Source organism: Pituophis catenifer, unplaced genomic scaffold (genome assembly GCF_029215685.1).
Source record: "Pituophis catenifer annectens isolate HBS135680 unplaced genomic scaffold, rPitCat1.0.hap2 SCAF_2, whole genome shotgun sequence".
In the NCBI taxonomy this organism is placed as follows: Eukaryota; Metazoa; Chordata; class Lepidosauria; order Squamata; family Colubridae; genus Pituophis; species Pituophis catenifer.
The window spans coordinates 180,811,770-180,825,165 of record NW_027256882.1 but is presented as its reverse complement, the minus strand read 5'-3'; the positions used below and the strand labels follow the sequence as shown (position 1 = coordinate 180,825,165).

At 38.8% G+C, this 13,396-nt stretch overlaps 1 protein-coding gene across 5 annotated transcripts in view; it reads right to left on the bottom strand.

The window, feature by feature from the left end:
• Window positions 1–13,396, bottom strand: part of SMARCA4 (SWI/SNF related BAF chromatin remodeling complex subunit ATPase 4) — a 55,852-nt gene that overhangs the window by 23,797 nt on the left and 18,659 nt on the right. For all 5 annotated transcript variants that reach the window (XM_070938232.1, XM_070938233.1, XM_070938234.1 and 2 more), the window contains exons 16-23: window positions 12,869–12,935; window positions 12,052–12,162; window positions 10,760–11,002; window positions 9,789–9,902; window positions 5,080–5,187; window positions 4,104–4,190; window positions 2,626–2,672; window positions 1,103–1,269 (exon numbers count right to left, since the gene is read on the bottom strand). In XM_070938232.1, the coding sequence (XP_070794333.1) occupies window positions 1,103–1,269; window positions 2,626–2,672; window positions 4,104–4,190; window positions 5,080–5,187; window positions 9,789–9,902; window positions 10,760–11,002; window positions 12,052–12,162; window positions 12,869–12,935 (944 nt within the window). The remainder of the gene's footprint in view (window positions 1–1,102; window positions 1,270–2,625; window positions 2,673–4,103; window positions 4,191–5,079; window positions 5,188–9,788; window positions 9,903–10,759; window positions 11,003–12,051; window positions 12,163–12,868; window positions 12,936–13,396) is intronic.

Sequence of the window (13,396 nt, the reverse complement as noted above, 5' to 3'; positions counted from 1 at the left end):
TCCTGCCATCACAGGGAGGGCACACCGGGAGAGAATATGGGCAATAAACATTTGTGGGGATGCAATGGAAATAGGGAGGGGGATTACAGCTTGATGAAGACCAAGGAAGCACAGAATCAATTTGTGCCAGCGCTCAAGGCCATGTACTCTTGAATGGAACATGAACTGCCCCAAACATCTCAGCGTTTCTCAAAACACCTATGCGGTTCTTCACTGGCTGAAGACAAACTGGTTATGGGAGAGAACTGGGATGAGAGAAAAACATTTGTTGCTTTTTACATGGGAAACTTAGTTCTAGCCTGACTTTACTGCAGCCAGCAACCTTTAGTAAAAGAATTTATCACTTCACCAAAATGGAATTGAAGGTCTTTCTTTCATAAGGGACCTGACTGGGGCACACCTGACACATGTTTTCAAATGGCTTGTACCAGCACTAAAGGGAATTTCCCTTTGCCCATATTGAAAGAGAATGAGCCATTTCTACTTTTAAAAAGCAGCTCCACACTCACATTGGAAGTACAATGTTTTTTTATGTGGCTTATAATATATTGCCAGGAGAGGCCTTATGGGGCAAAGGTATGGACCTAGAAAACAACTAAATCCTTTTTAAAGGATTTACATCTTAAGAGAGCACTTCTAAGCAGCTTGCATGTAATAACACTGTGAGGAACCACCCAGCTTGATTCCACCCATACTGAATGGTGTAGCCATTACCATATCACTCTTGTTTTTCTCTGAAGAAGAACATTCTGCTCTTCACATAAATGATCCAGACCTTAGGCCTGAGAAAATGTTTGTGCAAAAAGAACATGAAAAAGAATGGCTGCATTCTTAGTGCATGGCCACTGCCAACACAGTGGCTTAACATGGCAACTTGCACATGCAGTACATACATACATATGTATGTATGTATGTGTAGATATGTAGGTATGCACAACATACCTACACTTATTTATCTTTGATGCAGGAAAATTATACTCCACTTTTTTTATATGAAGCTCAAAACTTCATAACTTAGGTAACTCTTCAAGCAAACTCTGTAATCAAGTCAAATTGCTACTTCCCAATACAAAATTTGCCCAAAACTTACTGACAAACTTACCATCTAGCCTGAGGTATTTGAATCCACGGTAGGCAAAATAATCTTCCATTATGGTCATGAGGGAGGTCATCTGACAGAAGAGCAATACCTTGTGGTTGGTAGCTCGCAACTTGGGAAGAATACGATCTAGAAGCTCAAATTTCCCAGAAGCTCGATAGAGATCAAGACTAGGTTATGCATGAGAAAGAGAAAAAGGAAGATTTTTCTCCTCACCAAAACAACCAGATTCACATGTTTTAACTTCAGGATTCCCCTTCTATATCAAATATATACAGAACAATTCTCTTTTCTTTTTAAACCACAGAAGTCCTATATTCTTAAGTTTGAAAAACTAGGATATTCTAGTTGTTTTTATGAATAAACCAGGCCTTTGCTGTTGCCTTATGAATAGAAGCTATTCTTACAGATAGCTGTCAGGTTATAAGAACCGGAACTGGAATTTCCATTGCTAAGGAGGGCGGTAATAAAACATGTCATGTCATCATATTGCTTAGCAACAACAATCTCAACAGTCTTGGTTGATGCTGTAACCCCAAGATCTGCAGGTTGTTAAGTGGAAATTGGAAGGAATCCCAGGTAAACAATTCAGGGATGCTCCAGGGAGTGAGGGAGACCAGGAGAGACTCTGGAAGGGCTGATACAGGCTAGACTTAATTTGAGGGAGGCCGGAGGAGAGCTTGGGAGGTATGGCACATGCTGTGTGCAAGTGCAAGAATGGTGGGGGATGGATGATGTGGTGCTCCATGAGCATAGGAAGGCCTCAGGGATAGATGATACAGTGGGGCACGAGCACAGGAAGAGTGGGGCATGGACAGTACAATGGGGTGCAAGTGCAGGAAGGCAAAGGGGAATTACCAGAGTGACTTGTGACCTTCCCTGCCAGCCTTTTCCAATGACTCTGTTTGTGGAAAACCAGCAGGGAAGGTCACAAATGGCAATCATGTGACTGCCAGCTCACTTTATGATGGCCAATCAACATAAATGCGAGCTCCTTGCCAAGCACCCAAATTGCAAGTACGTGACTGAGGGGCACTGGGGCGGCTGGAGCTTTGAGAACTGTACCACTCATTCAGCACCATTGCAATTATGAATGGTCGCTGAACAAGTGGTCGGTAAGTGAGAACTATCTGTACTGATCTTAAATTAATTAAATCCAGAGAAGCTTTTAAGGGAGCCCAAGACCTTAAAAAGCATCACATTCCCAAACAGTAATTCATATGATTAGAAATTGTCCTAGTGCCAGGATTGTCCATCAAGAACAGGTAAGAGATGCCTCTGGAATTTAAGAAGCCAAGCGTGAAATCATTATTGGTTCAGACTGTTGAGTCTTCACAAAGAAAACATACACATAGTCCATGGGTATCAAACCCTCAGCGTCACGTTGCTGTCATGTGACGTTTCCCTATATTCTTTCCCTTCGTGGAACTGGGGCGGGGGGTGGCCTGCATGTGACACATCCGGCCTGTGGGCTGCCGGTTTGACACCCCAGACATAGTCCCAAAGTTTTAGAGTATGCAACTTACCCTTGCACAATGCCTCCAGTGAAGCCTAAGTGCTCAGAAAAGGACTCCTGTAACAAAATGTATGGAAACCAACATAAATATGAAGAAATGATGCCAAATATAACAATAGAGGGTTTTCTCGCCTTCAAAAGGCATTCTGATAGTTAATAGTCTGGAAGGCTTGTAGAGCACATCTTAGGCTAGTAACTAAGATAGCCATTCTTTTTAACATTTAAATTAATACAGTTGAACAGTTTTTCAAATAAACAGATGTTTCAATTATAGTTAAGTTTATTTTCAAAGCAGCTGGAGATTTTTGCTTGCTTATTTCATGAATGCAAACTTCCAAGTACTTAGGGTTTATAACGTTGCACAGTTCTTCACAATCAGCCTTCCTCTACTGGGTGCTCTCCAAAAAAACTAACAGGAAACTATTGAAGTCAACACATTTTGAGGTTTTAAATACAATACTATATTGAGGAACCAAATGTTAACCCGTGAGCTTCTCTAATTTTGGAATAAACCTGGAGGAAGGAGGGAAAGTCATGAATTATGACATTTTGGAAAGCTTCAGCTAATAAAACAAACTGAAGATTTCTCTTCTTCTTTGCAGAGTTCTGTATATATCACTTTGGACAACAGAGTACAATGTCTACATTTTTGATGCCAGGGTGAGGAGAAAAAGGATAGACAACTGCTACAAAATATTCCTTGAGAGCTATTTGCTTCAGGAACAAAAATAATAAAACATATACAACTGCGTACCACTCTTAGATTCCCATGCCAGTTGGCAGAGCCCGGTCTTCATGCTCTTCCAGAAGACCAGAAGAGTCTCAGCTCTGGGGGCAAGATGTTCTATAGGGTGAGAGCAACAGCAGAGGTTCTCTTCCCAGACCTTGCCAGTTGAAATTGTTTAAGCAACGGGGTCTGTAATACGCCCTTCCCAGCGAGACCAGGTGGAGTGGGCCAATGTAATTGGGACAAGACAGTTCCTAGGTAGCCTGATCCTATGCCATGAAGGGATTTAATGATGATAACCAACATCTTGAATTGAACCCAGAGGCAAACTGGCACCCAATGTCGTTCACACAGCAAAGGTGTTACATGCACAACCCTTGGGATGCTCAAAACTGTTTGTGTGGCAACATTCTGCATCAGCTGCAGCTTCCAGATACTCTTCAAGGTAGCCCCATGTAGAGCACATTGTAGTAGTCCATAAGGGAGATGACCAGGGCATGAGAGTTTGAAAAAAGAGTTTCTTGATCCAGGAAAGAGCACAACTGGTGCATAACATGAAATTGAGCAAAGGTCCTCTTGGCCACAACTGCCATCTGCTGCTTGAGGAACCCCCAGATTATGAGCTGGGTCTGTCTGGGAAATGGTTAAATAGACATGGCAGTAATTTATCCACACACGCTCCCATTAACCCATCCTTCAACACATTTGCTCCAGCACATTTCTCTTTGCTAGTCTCCTCTTTAACAATGCTACATCTTTACCTCTATATGCTGAAACATATATGGATGGTTGCAAATCTTCCGCAGCTGCATAATAGTGTTCATGAGAGTTTTTGTACCACCTTTGCCCTGCAAGAAAAAGAGTGTCAAAAATATCAAAGTAGGCAAACTATTTATAGCATACCTACATTGTCAGGGGCCTGTTTCTTCCACACTGTTCAAACCATAGAGCAAATGTTGGATAGTTATAGCTATATGAATAGGACACTGAAAAAGGAACCAGACATGGGACATTCAATGTATTAAGCTTCATTTCCCTGAAGTTTCTTGTTTTAGTTTAGTCTTGTTTTGCTATTATTTGGGTGCAGCTTAAGTTCTCAACACATAAACTAAGCACATAAAGTATTGAGGAAGGTGTAAAAATCTATCTTTACTTTTTTTAAAGTCCACAAATTTCTTCTACTGGTAACCATCTCTTATCATATTGCGCACTCTATCCAGCAACATCATTTGAAATGGATTTCATGGAAGATCTCAAAAAATGAATGCTACAGCAGGGAACCCAACCACTTGGATACAGCTTCAAATTTGGGAGCAAATGAATGCTTTGACCATTGTGCTTTAAAATACTGTTATGATCAGAAATCCAATATAATGATTTGTACATCAATGGAGTGTTATTACTAATCCAAATATTTGGTTGCACTTGACTATGCCTCATTCCGACTATCTACAGAACACTCCACATATTAGAAAATTAAACCTTCCATGCTGGCTCCATTTCCTATCTGCTGCCCCTTTCCAGGTTGGGATCACAAGCCTGTTTACCTAACGTGGAGTCCCCCTGTGAACTAGCTGAAGCCAGCCATTATGTCCTGTCCTGAGCTCCAAAAAAGAAGTAATCTGACTGGTTAGGGATGCTGAAGATTGCATTCCAATTCAGGAATGTAATAAATCAGTCCAATAAAAGAATGGCCACCCTTTTTTCACAATAGTGTAAAAAATCCGCTCTCCAAACCTTTTTGTCTTTCTCAGATCCATCGGTAAGCAGCACTCCCTTTGCTTGCATGTGCCTATAAAGCACTCTTTGTAATGCTGACATATCACACTTAATAACATATTCTACCTGTTTGGAAGAGAGAAGACACATGGATTCATTAAAACGCAAACTGTTTTCATACTGCATGGAATCCAACATTATGTTGGTGGTTGACATTTAGCACTTCTTCAAATTTTTGATCATATTTAAGCAGCACCTTTAAAATTTATTTGGTTAGGGATGCAGCTTTGTGTAGAACACTGTGCATGTATTAAATCTCCATAGTTTTTAGGCAGAGCTGAAAATGTACATTGGATCAATGTACTGCAGGGGTCAAATCCAGCAGGTTCTAACAGGTTCTGGAGAACCGGTAGCGGAAATTTTGAGTCGTTCGGAGAACCGGCAAATACCACTTCTGGCTGGCCTCAGAGTGGGGTGGGAATGGAGATTTTGCAGTATCCTTCCCCTGGAGTGGGGCAGGATGGAGATTTTGCAATATCCTTCCCCTGCCACACCCACCAAGCCACACCCACAGAACTGGTAGGGAAAAATTTTGGATTTCACTCCTGATATACTGGCTTTGTATATGGCACCTTTGTACATCTGTAATTATTCTCATTTTATTTTTTTCCAGTGTGAGTAGATGTGGAGAATAGGATCCTGGTATCTAGATGACAATTTGTAAAGATTTTGTCAGGAAGGTCAATTAATTATGCATTCAGTCAGGATAAGCATCCTTTTCAACCTTAAATGCCGTATTCCTCAAGACCACCTTTGTAGATGCTACAGGTTAATAGAGGGGTCAAAGAAGAAGTAAAATAGAGAAGTTCTATGATCATTTCTTAAAAATACTCATAAAGATATGCATGTATGCTCACATGAATACTCATTCTTAATGCCAAAATTAGGCTTGAACATTATTTTTTCAAGTATCTTCTAAAGTAGGACATAGGGTTTAAGAAAAGGAAAATTAACTTTTCTGTCTCTAGTTTCTCTCAAATTGTGACATCCTTTCCCTTGTGCAATATTGAGTGACAGAAGTTTCCACAGGGGGAAATGACCAAACTGCATGCAAAGAGGACAGGGAGAAGGGAGGAGAGAAAAAGCTGAACTAGGAGATCATAATCTAGATCAGTGGTTCTCAACCTTCCTAATGCCACGACCCTTTAATACAGTTCCTCATGTTGTGGTGACCCCCAACCAGGGGTGGGTTCTAAATTTTTTTACTACCGGTTCTGTGGGCGTGGCTTATTTTATGGGCATGGCTTGGAGGTCATGTGACTGGGTGGGTGTGGCTAGCTGGTCATTTCTGACAGGTCCTCGCACTTTTGACTGGTCCTCACACTTATGACCATCCTCACATTTATGCCCGTGCAGCATTCTTAACAACCATGTCACTCATTTCACAACTGCTTCTCTTCACCATGGTGACAAGATAGGGCAAAAACGTAAAATGTGAGGACAGTCGTAAGTTCGAGGACTGGTCAAAAGTGCGAGGACCAGTCAGAAATAACTTTTTCAGCCCTCTGAGTAGTCCATATGCACAAAAGGACTACCCAGAGGGCTGAAAAAAGTGATTTCTGACAGGTCCTCGCACTTTTGACCGGTCTTCGCATTTATGACTGGTCATCATTTATGCCCATTGTAGCATTCTTAACAACCGTGTCACTCATTTCACAACTGCTTCTCTTCACTATGGTGACAAGATAGGGCATAAACATAAAATGTGAGGACAGTCGTAAGTTCGAGGTCTGGTCAAAAGTGCGAGGACCAGTCAGAAATAACTTTTTCAGCCCTCTGAGTAGTCCATATGCATAAAAGGATACAGCAATAGAGAGGGATGAAGGTAGGAGTGAGGGTAAGAGAGGGAGGAAGAGAGGATGAGAAGGAGAAAGGAAGAGGAAGTAGGGAGGAGAAGAAGAGGGGGAGGAAGAGAAAGTAAGAAGGAAAGAAAAGAGAGAGGTGGTAGGTTTGAGGAGAAAGATTGCTGTACAATAAAAAAGATGAAAGGGAAGAAAGCCAACCCCAAACAAATATAAAGATATTAAGATAAAGAATGAATTGTTAAACTTTAAAGAATAAAAGAGAACAAATATGAATAAATAACAATAATTAGAAACACATATACAAACATACAATGTATTTTCTTTGAACAGAGTATTTGGCCGGTTCATAAATTTAAACAGTGTTTAGTCATTTCAATTAAATTTACAATTTCTATATTTCCCTTTTGCCATATTTATTCCTCATCTATTTTTGTAAAAAAATAATATTAATAGTATCTCAATTATTACAATTCCCTAGTTAAATAGAGCTTTTTTTCTTTTGTGTTTTAAAATCTTGAACTCTCCTCTTTTTCCCTAAATTTCCCATTGTTTGCACCTACCTTTTTTGGTGAGGAACAAGAAAAGAAATCTGCCTGCCTAATTTTCCAACGTTACAGCAAAGCCAACAGCCTGCTTTACTTCCAGTTTCGTTTTTCAGCATAGCTAGGGGGAAAAATCTGCACTCTTTGCAAGCAAGCAGCAGAGCCCTGAGCAAAACAGCTGAGAGCAAATCAGCTGAGGGTCGGGAGCCGATCTAATCAAGGGCTAATTAGCCTATGCTGAAGCTCCGCGGGCCAATAAAATTACAAAAAAACACCGAACCATTTGTTAAATTGCTGGCTCCCCTGCCCCTCGCCCACCACTATTTATTGGCAATAAATAGTGGTGCGGAGAGGCGGGGCAAGCCAGCAATTTAACAAACGGTTTGGCTGCACCACTGGCTATAGGGCGGCCCTTTGAAGCCCCGCGGCAAGAATTTAAACCGTTTTTTTTCCTCTAGCAATCGGAGGCAGCAATAGATTGGGAGTGGGCGGGGTAAACGAACGGCTGGCAATCCAACAGAGCAGAGAGTGAGGGTGAGTGAAGGCATGGGGAGGGGGGTAAGAGAGGGCTTTGGCGACCCTGTGAAATGGCCATTCGACCCCCAAAGGGGTCACGACCCCCAGGTTGAGAACCGCTGATCTAGATGGTAAGCCCCATGGATATTTGGGAACAGACCAGGGGCACCCACTACTGCAATAAATAATAAAAATGAATTCAACAAAAGCTTTATGAGTAGCTTTGAAATCGGTTGAGGTAAAATAGTATAGTAAAATATTTTAAACATTAATGTATTGTTGGTGAACTCCTAGACAAATATGGCAGAGGATGTTTCTGAGTTGATTCTGAAGCAGGGCAAGCAAAATAAAAAAAACTTGAGAAGATTTAGGTGCATCAATTTTGAGACACTTTAGTTACTTTTTCCTCTAGAAAGTGTAATCTATTCAGATTAATTTCTTGCAGCTGTGCAAGCAGCAGACGACACCATTTTCATAATAATCACAATGGACCATAGTAGCTGGTCATCCCAAATCCACTTGATTTGATCATCCTTGCAGGCATTTCTAAAATGAGATTCCATACAAGGTCAAAAAACCTTAGTTGCCAATCTATTTGAAGCCATTCTGTTGGATTTCTGCTATTTTATTTTTATATAACATGACATATGGATTGCAGATGTCAGACCAATACAATTATGAACTTGAACATTGAAAAAATAATGTTTCCCCCAAACATTTAACAAGAATTACAGAATCATACAAAATTTTCTGATTGGAAATTCCTCTAATATCACTAAAAAATGATATTTCATATTTGGAGGATCAAACTATTCAAAAAAGATACCAAACTTTTAGGCACTGTGAACAATCTGGGTAATGTTGGTTATTTTCATAGGACTAAGGGTAACCCAATTCTTGTTAAATGTTACAATGGGTTTTTTGATGAGAATTTGCTTTAAAAATCTTGAGTTTTGGGGTGAGTGGGTGGTTACGGAGGTAAATAACAAACATATTTGTAATATCATAATGCAAACTCTGCCTCTTTTGTATGTGTGTTGCAACACTGCATACAAATACATACGGGTTAGTTTGTCACATGACAACTTCATGCAGTGTGTTTTGGTATTCTGATATATAGTAATGTCCTTTAATGTCTATGGTCGAAGAGATCTAAAATTTGGGGGGGGGGATGTTGTTATAAGTATCAGCTACTTTTGTCTTTTCATCTTAAATCTCTTATCAAAATATAGATCAAAGCCGAAACGAGTCTTTCTCTATCTCTTGCAGGTGTATACAGAAAAAGCAGTAGAGCATTTCTTGAAAATGAGAGGTCAAACATTTATCGGCAGAGCTCTAGCTCTTTTGGTCCACTATTAACTGGGATTCTATGTAGACACTTGACAGCAAAAAAAGGCCCAAGATTGCTGACAGAGAAATCAAATGCACATGAAGGGGCTGCTTACCTCTGACATCCTTAGCAGCAATCTCTTTGTCCCCCCCCCCACACACATTTACATAAACACCAGAACCAACAAACCATCTAGCGTGGCAATATTCTTCATCCTTCCAGATTCATGTCCTTCTCAGCACTGCTATTCTAAGCCTTTTTTTATGGGCATTGAGTAGTAATGAACATCAACTCTTCTATTAAGTCATGTGCCTTCTTGAATATCACAGCAACCAGGCACTTTTCCTGACCAACAGAATCTTTTCTAAGAAAATGAAGTGGCAGCTATCAGATTTCAAAAGATCAACTTAATGATAAAACACTACTTTCCATGAGCCAAACAGGTTCCAGATTCTTTCCAGTGTATATAATTACCTTTTCAGGTAGCTGCGCTTCTACTTCCTTCTTTAACCTTCTCAGTAGGAAGGGGCGCAAAACTTTGTGCAAACGACGGATAATTAGAATAGTTTCTTCCTCATTCAAATCCACCTGTATCAAAACACAACAAATTCAAGGAAACACCAATATTTAAAATATCTTTCATTAATTATATATCTACACTTATAAAAAACAAAATATTATTTCATTGATTCCACTCCAGCTTTCTAAACTTAACATATTGCCTACAACAATGAATGACCAATTAATTTCACAGAAAAGTTGTGTCAAACCACATTAGAACTATGGGATAATATGAGTAAGTGCCCAATGTACCAGCAAACAGCTCCAACCGATACAGCTGGCTTTGGTTGGCTTTACTGGGACCAGGTGGAATACAGGTATGATAAACACATATACTCTGCCCATAATTCGTTTAGCATTCTAGGTGAAACAGAAACTTGGGTTTGTATCTGAGAAACTATTAAATTCAAATATAAGGAACATTTTATTTGGCTAGAATAAATCCATGTTTAATACTTTAAAAAATGATTAAAATACTGCTGCTTTGGGTAACTAGCACAACCAATATCCAATCTTGTTAACAGCAACGTTAAAATTCTTTAGATTGCGACAGGTGACATTTGAGCTCAGACAATTCAAGAACATTTCCACCTTTCAAATTTGATCCTTTAAGAGGGTAGTCTTCTCAGAAAAAAAATCAACAATCTATTCAAAAACAAAACTCATTTTTTTAAAAAAATCAATCATAAAATCCCAAGATTTGGGCGATGCTATACTTTAGTACTATAATCAGATTATTTAGAGTTGTGTGCAATAGGTTATTATGATACACTGGGGAATCCACCACAAAGAGTAAGCAAATTCTGTTCTTCAGTGGAGGGTTGTGCAGAACTTCACAAGGCCTTGGTTGAAGAAAAGATTTAGATGCTTCTTTCAGCACTTACCTTTTCTCCAGTCATAGCAAATGGAGCATTAAACCACTGTTCAAACGTGCTACAACTTTTGAAGATAGTTGGAAGGAGGAAATTGAGCAGAGCCCATAATTCTGGTAGCTTATTTTGTAGTGGAGTTCCTGTCAGCAGCAAACGACGTGGGGCTACGTAGTGTGTATTCAGAACCTGGGTTAGCTTGCAATGGTGATTCTTCATCCGGTGACCTTCATCAACAATCATGTACTTCCAACGAATCTGACAATACAAGTTGGCAGCTGTAAGGATTTGCCTGAATTCCAGAATACAAGCTTCTTTCTCCAGGACACATTCTCAGTGTAAAGACACAGACTGTCTGAGTTAGGTTGTTACTGATTTTGGCTTAAAAATGTTATTAAGTAAATAGTATATATTCTGAGAAATGCCAGTCCTCAACATGCCATTAATTTATTTATTCTGTATCACAGATGCTACCAAAAATATTAAATAAGGAAAAATAAAATCATTTCATTTATACAGGCTATAAAGAAACACTATTTTTAGAATAATTCATTTAACTCAAACTCATAAAGATTATTCATTTATTATTTGGTAGATTTTGAGACTGGCAAACAACCACAGTTCCACAGTTTGCCAAAACTAGGCTTAGTTGAGATATCACATGCTCCTTTAATTTAATCACAGCCATGAAGTTGTGAATCAGTTATTACAAACCAATCTTTGAAAATTTGTTGGAATGCTAGTAAGCAACCTGCAGAAAATCAGCAGAAGCACCTCCAACACACACATACACACATTCTATTACTTCCTGCCTCCTCCCACCCTCCAGCCCCAAACTGAATAGTCTGAAGTAAAAAAAATAAAATCTGCTTGATTCCTGATGATTACACAAACACGCCCATGTTTTCCTCTTGGAATTCATTTGAACTGATCTCTTTCAGAATGTTTTCACAACTTCTTAGGTTAATCTTAAAAGTACATATAAAATATACTTACATTTAGGACTGTTTGCCTGAATAACTCACAGACAATGCACATTAATGCTATTTTCTTACTGCTGGCTGCCATTGTTCTATGATTGTATGTTTATATATTTATGGTATTTTTCTGTTGTTCTAAATCAGTGTTTGTCAAAAGTTTACAACTTTTTCCCTCAGTCAGCATGGGAGTTGAGGTTCACATATTCTAAAGCTGCCAAGTTTGAAAAACACTGTTCTAAATCAATTTCTTCTCAGTTGCCTTTTAAGAAAAAAAAGTTATAAATAGAACCACATAAATAAAAACATATAGGAACAGGGAAATCTCACTTTTGCAAGAATGTGTTTATCTTTGATGATGTATTCATATGTAGTAAGCAAAACATTAAACTTTCCACTTCGAAGCTGAGGTACAAATGCCCGTCTTGCAGCTGGAGAGCCCTAAAAAAAGCACACACATACAAAAACTAAGTATATGTTTTGACATTTAATCTATACTGTTTATTGTATGTACGGCCATGAAATGAATTGACTGACCTACTTTATAAACTTTCCACATGATAGGTAAACAAATCAGTAGCCCAGAGAAGGCCATGGAATTAAACTTCACAGATTTTTGTAGAAGACCAGGCTGAGCTCGAGGGATGGGTCAAACACGTCCCTGCGCAACCCCAAGAGATCTACAGTAAGTCTAGCCTTGAATGCATCTCTTATTATCTCCAGCACATTTCCCTTAACCGTCAGTTGGCCAGATTCTTGTAGAGAGTTTAAGCTTGAAATAAATCTTCATACACATTTGAACAGCCTGAATCTCATTTCCTGGGCGCTTGACAGTTTTCTAGAGAGGAATAAGCTTTGTGGGGCTAGCTGAACAGTTTGAGAAGCTAAGAGGCAACATCCAGAATTGAAGAGAAACAGAAACATGAAAAATAAGAAAAGGAAAATCTGAGGAGAAAAGGGAAGCAGAGGTCAGGAACTAAAAAGCGATTGGAGGTGGAAGATCTGATGAAGACATTCAGGCCTTACACACAGGAGTGATAACAGCAATGAGATACTTTTATCCATACATCCAAGGACAGAGGATAGCACTAAAAATGGCACTTCAGATCATGAGAAAGAACATGAAAATCCCAATCTTGGTATTTACCTTATATGAGACTTTAACCACAGAAGGAGCCCACTTATCAAATTCATAGGCCCAATTTGAAAGAGTTCTAAAACAGAAAAACAGTGGAAATTCTATTTTATAAAAAAAATCTTCTGATTTCTTTCAAGAATTAAAACCATATGTTTAATGATTAAAAACTGTGCACTCAAATTTTATGCACTTATCTTAAGTTAATAATTTATTTCAATAGAAGATGGAACAAGATGAACAAATATCAATAAACAAAGGGTTTACAATTATAGAATTTAAAATTCACTAATTAATTAATGTACACAACTAAGTTCATTGTATCATTTTAAGAAATAGCTAAAAACTCTGTAAAGCTGTAAACATTAAAGTTAATATTGGCATCACCATTATTTGTCATTCTTCCAAAAAGAAGCAACTTTTTAGAAGTATAACACAAAACTGTAGTCATATCTGCTGATTGATCAGGTGGAACCTACCAGTGCCATACTTTTTTCCCCATGCAGCTGTTTTTATCATTTAACTAAATGAATTAAACTA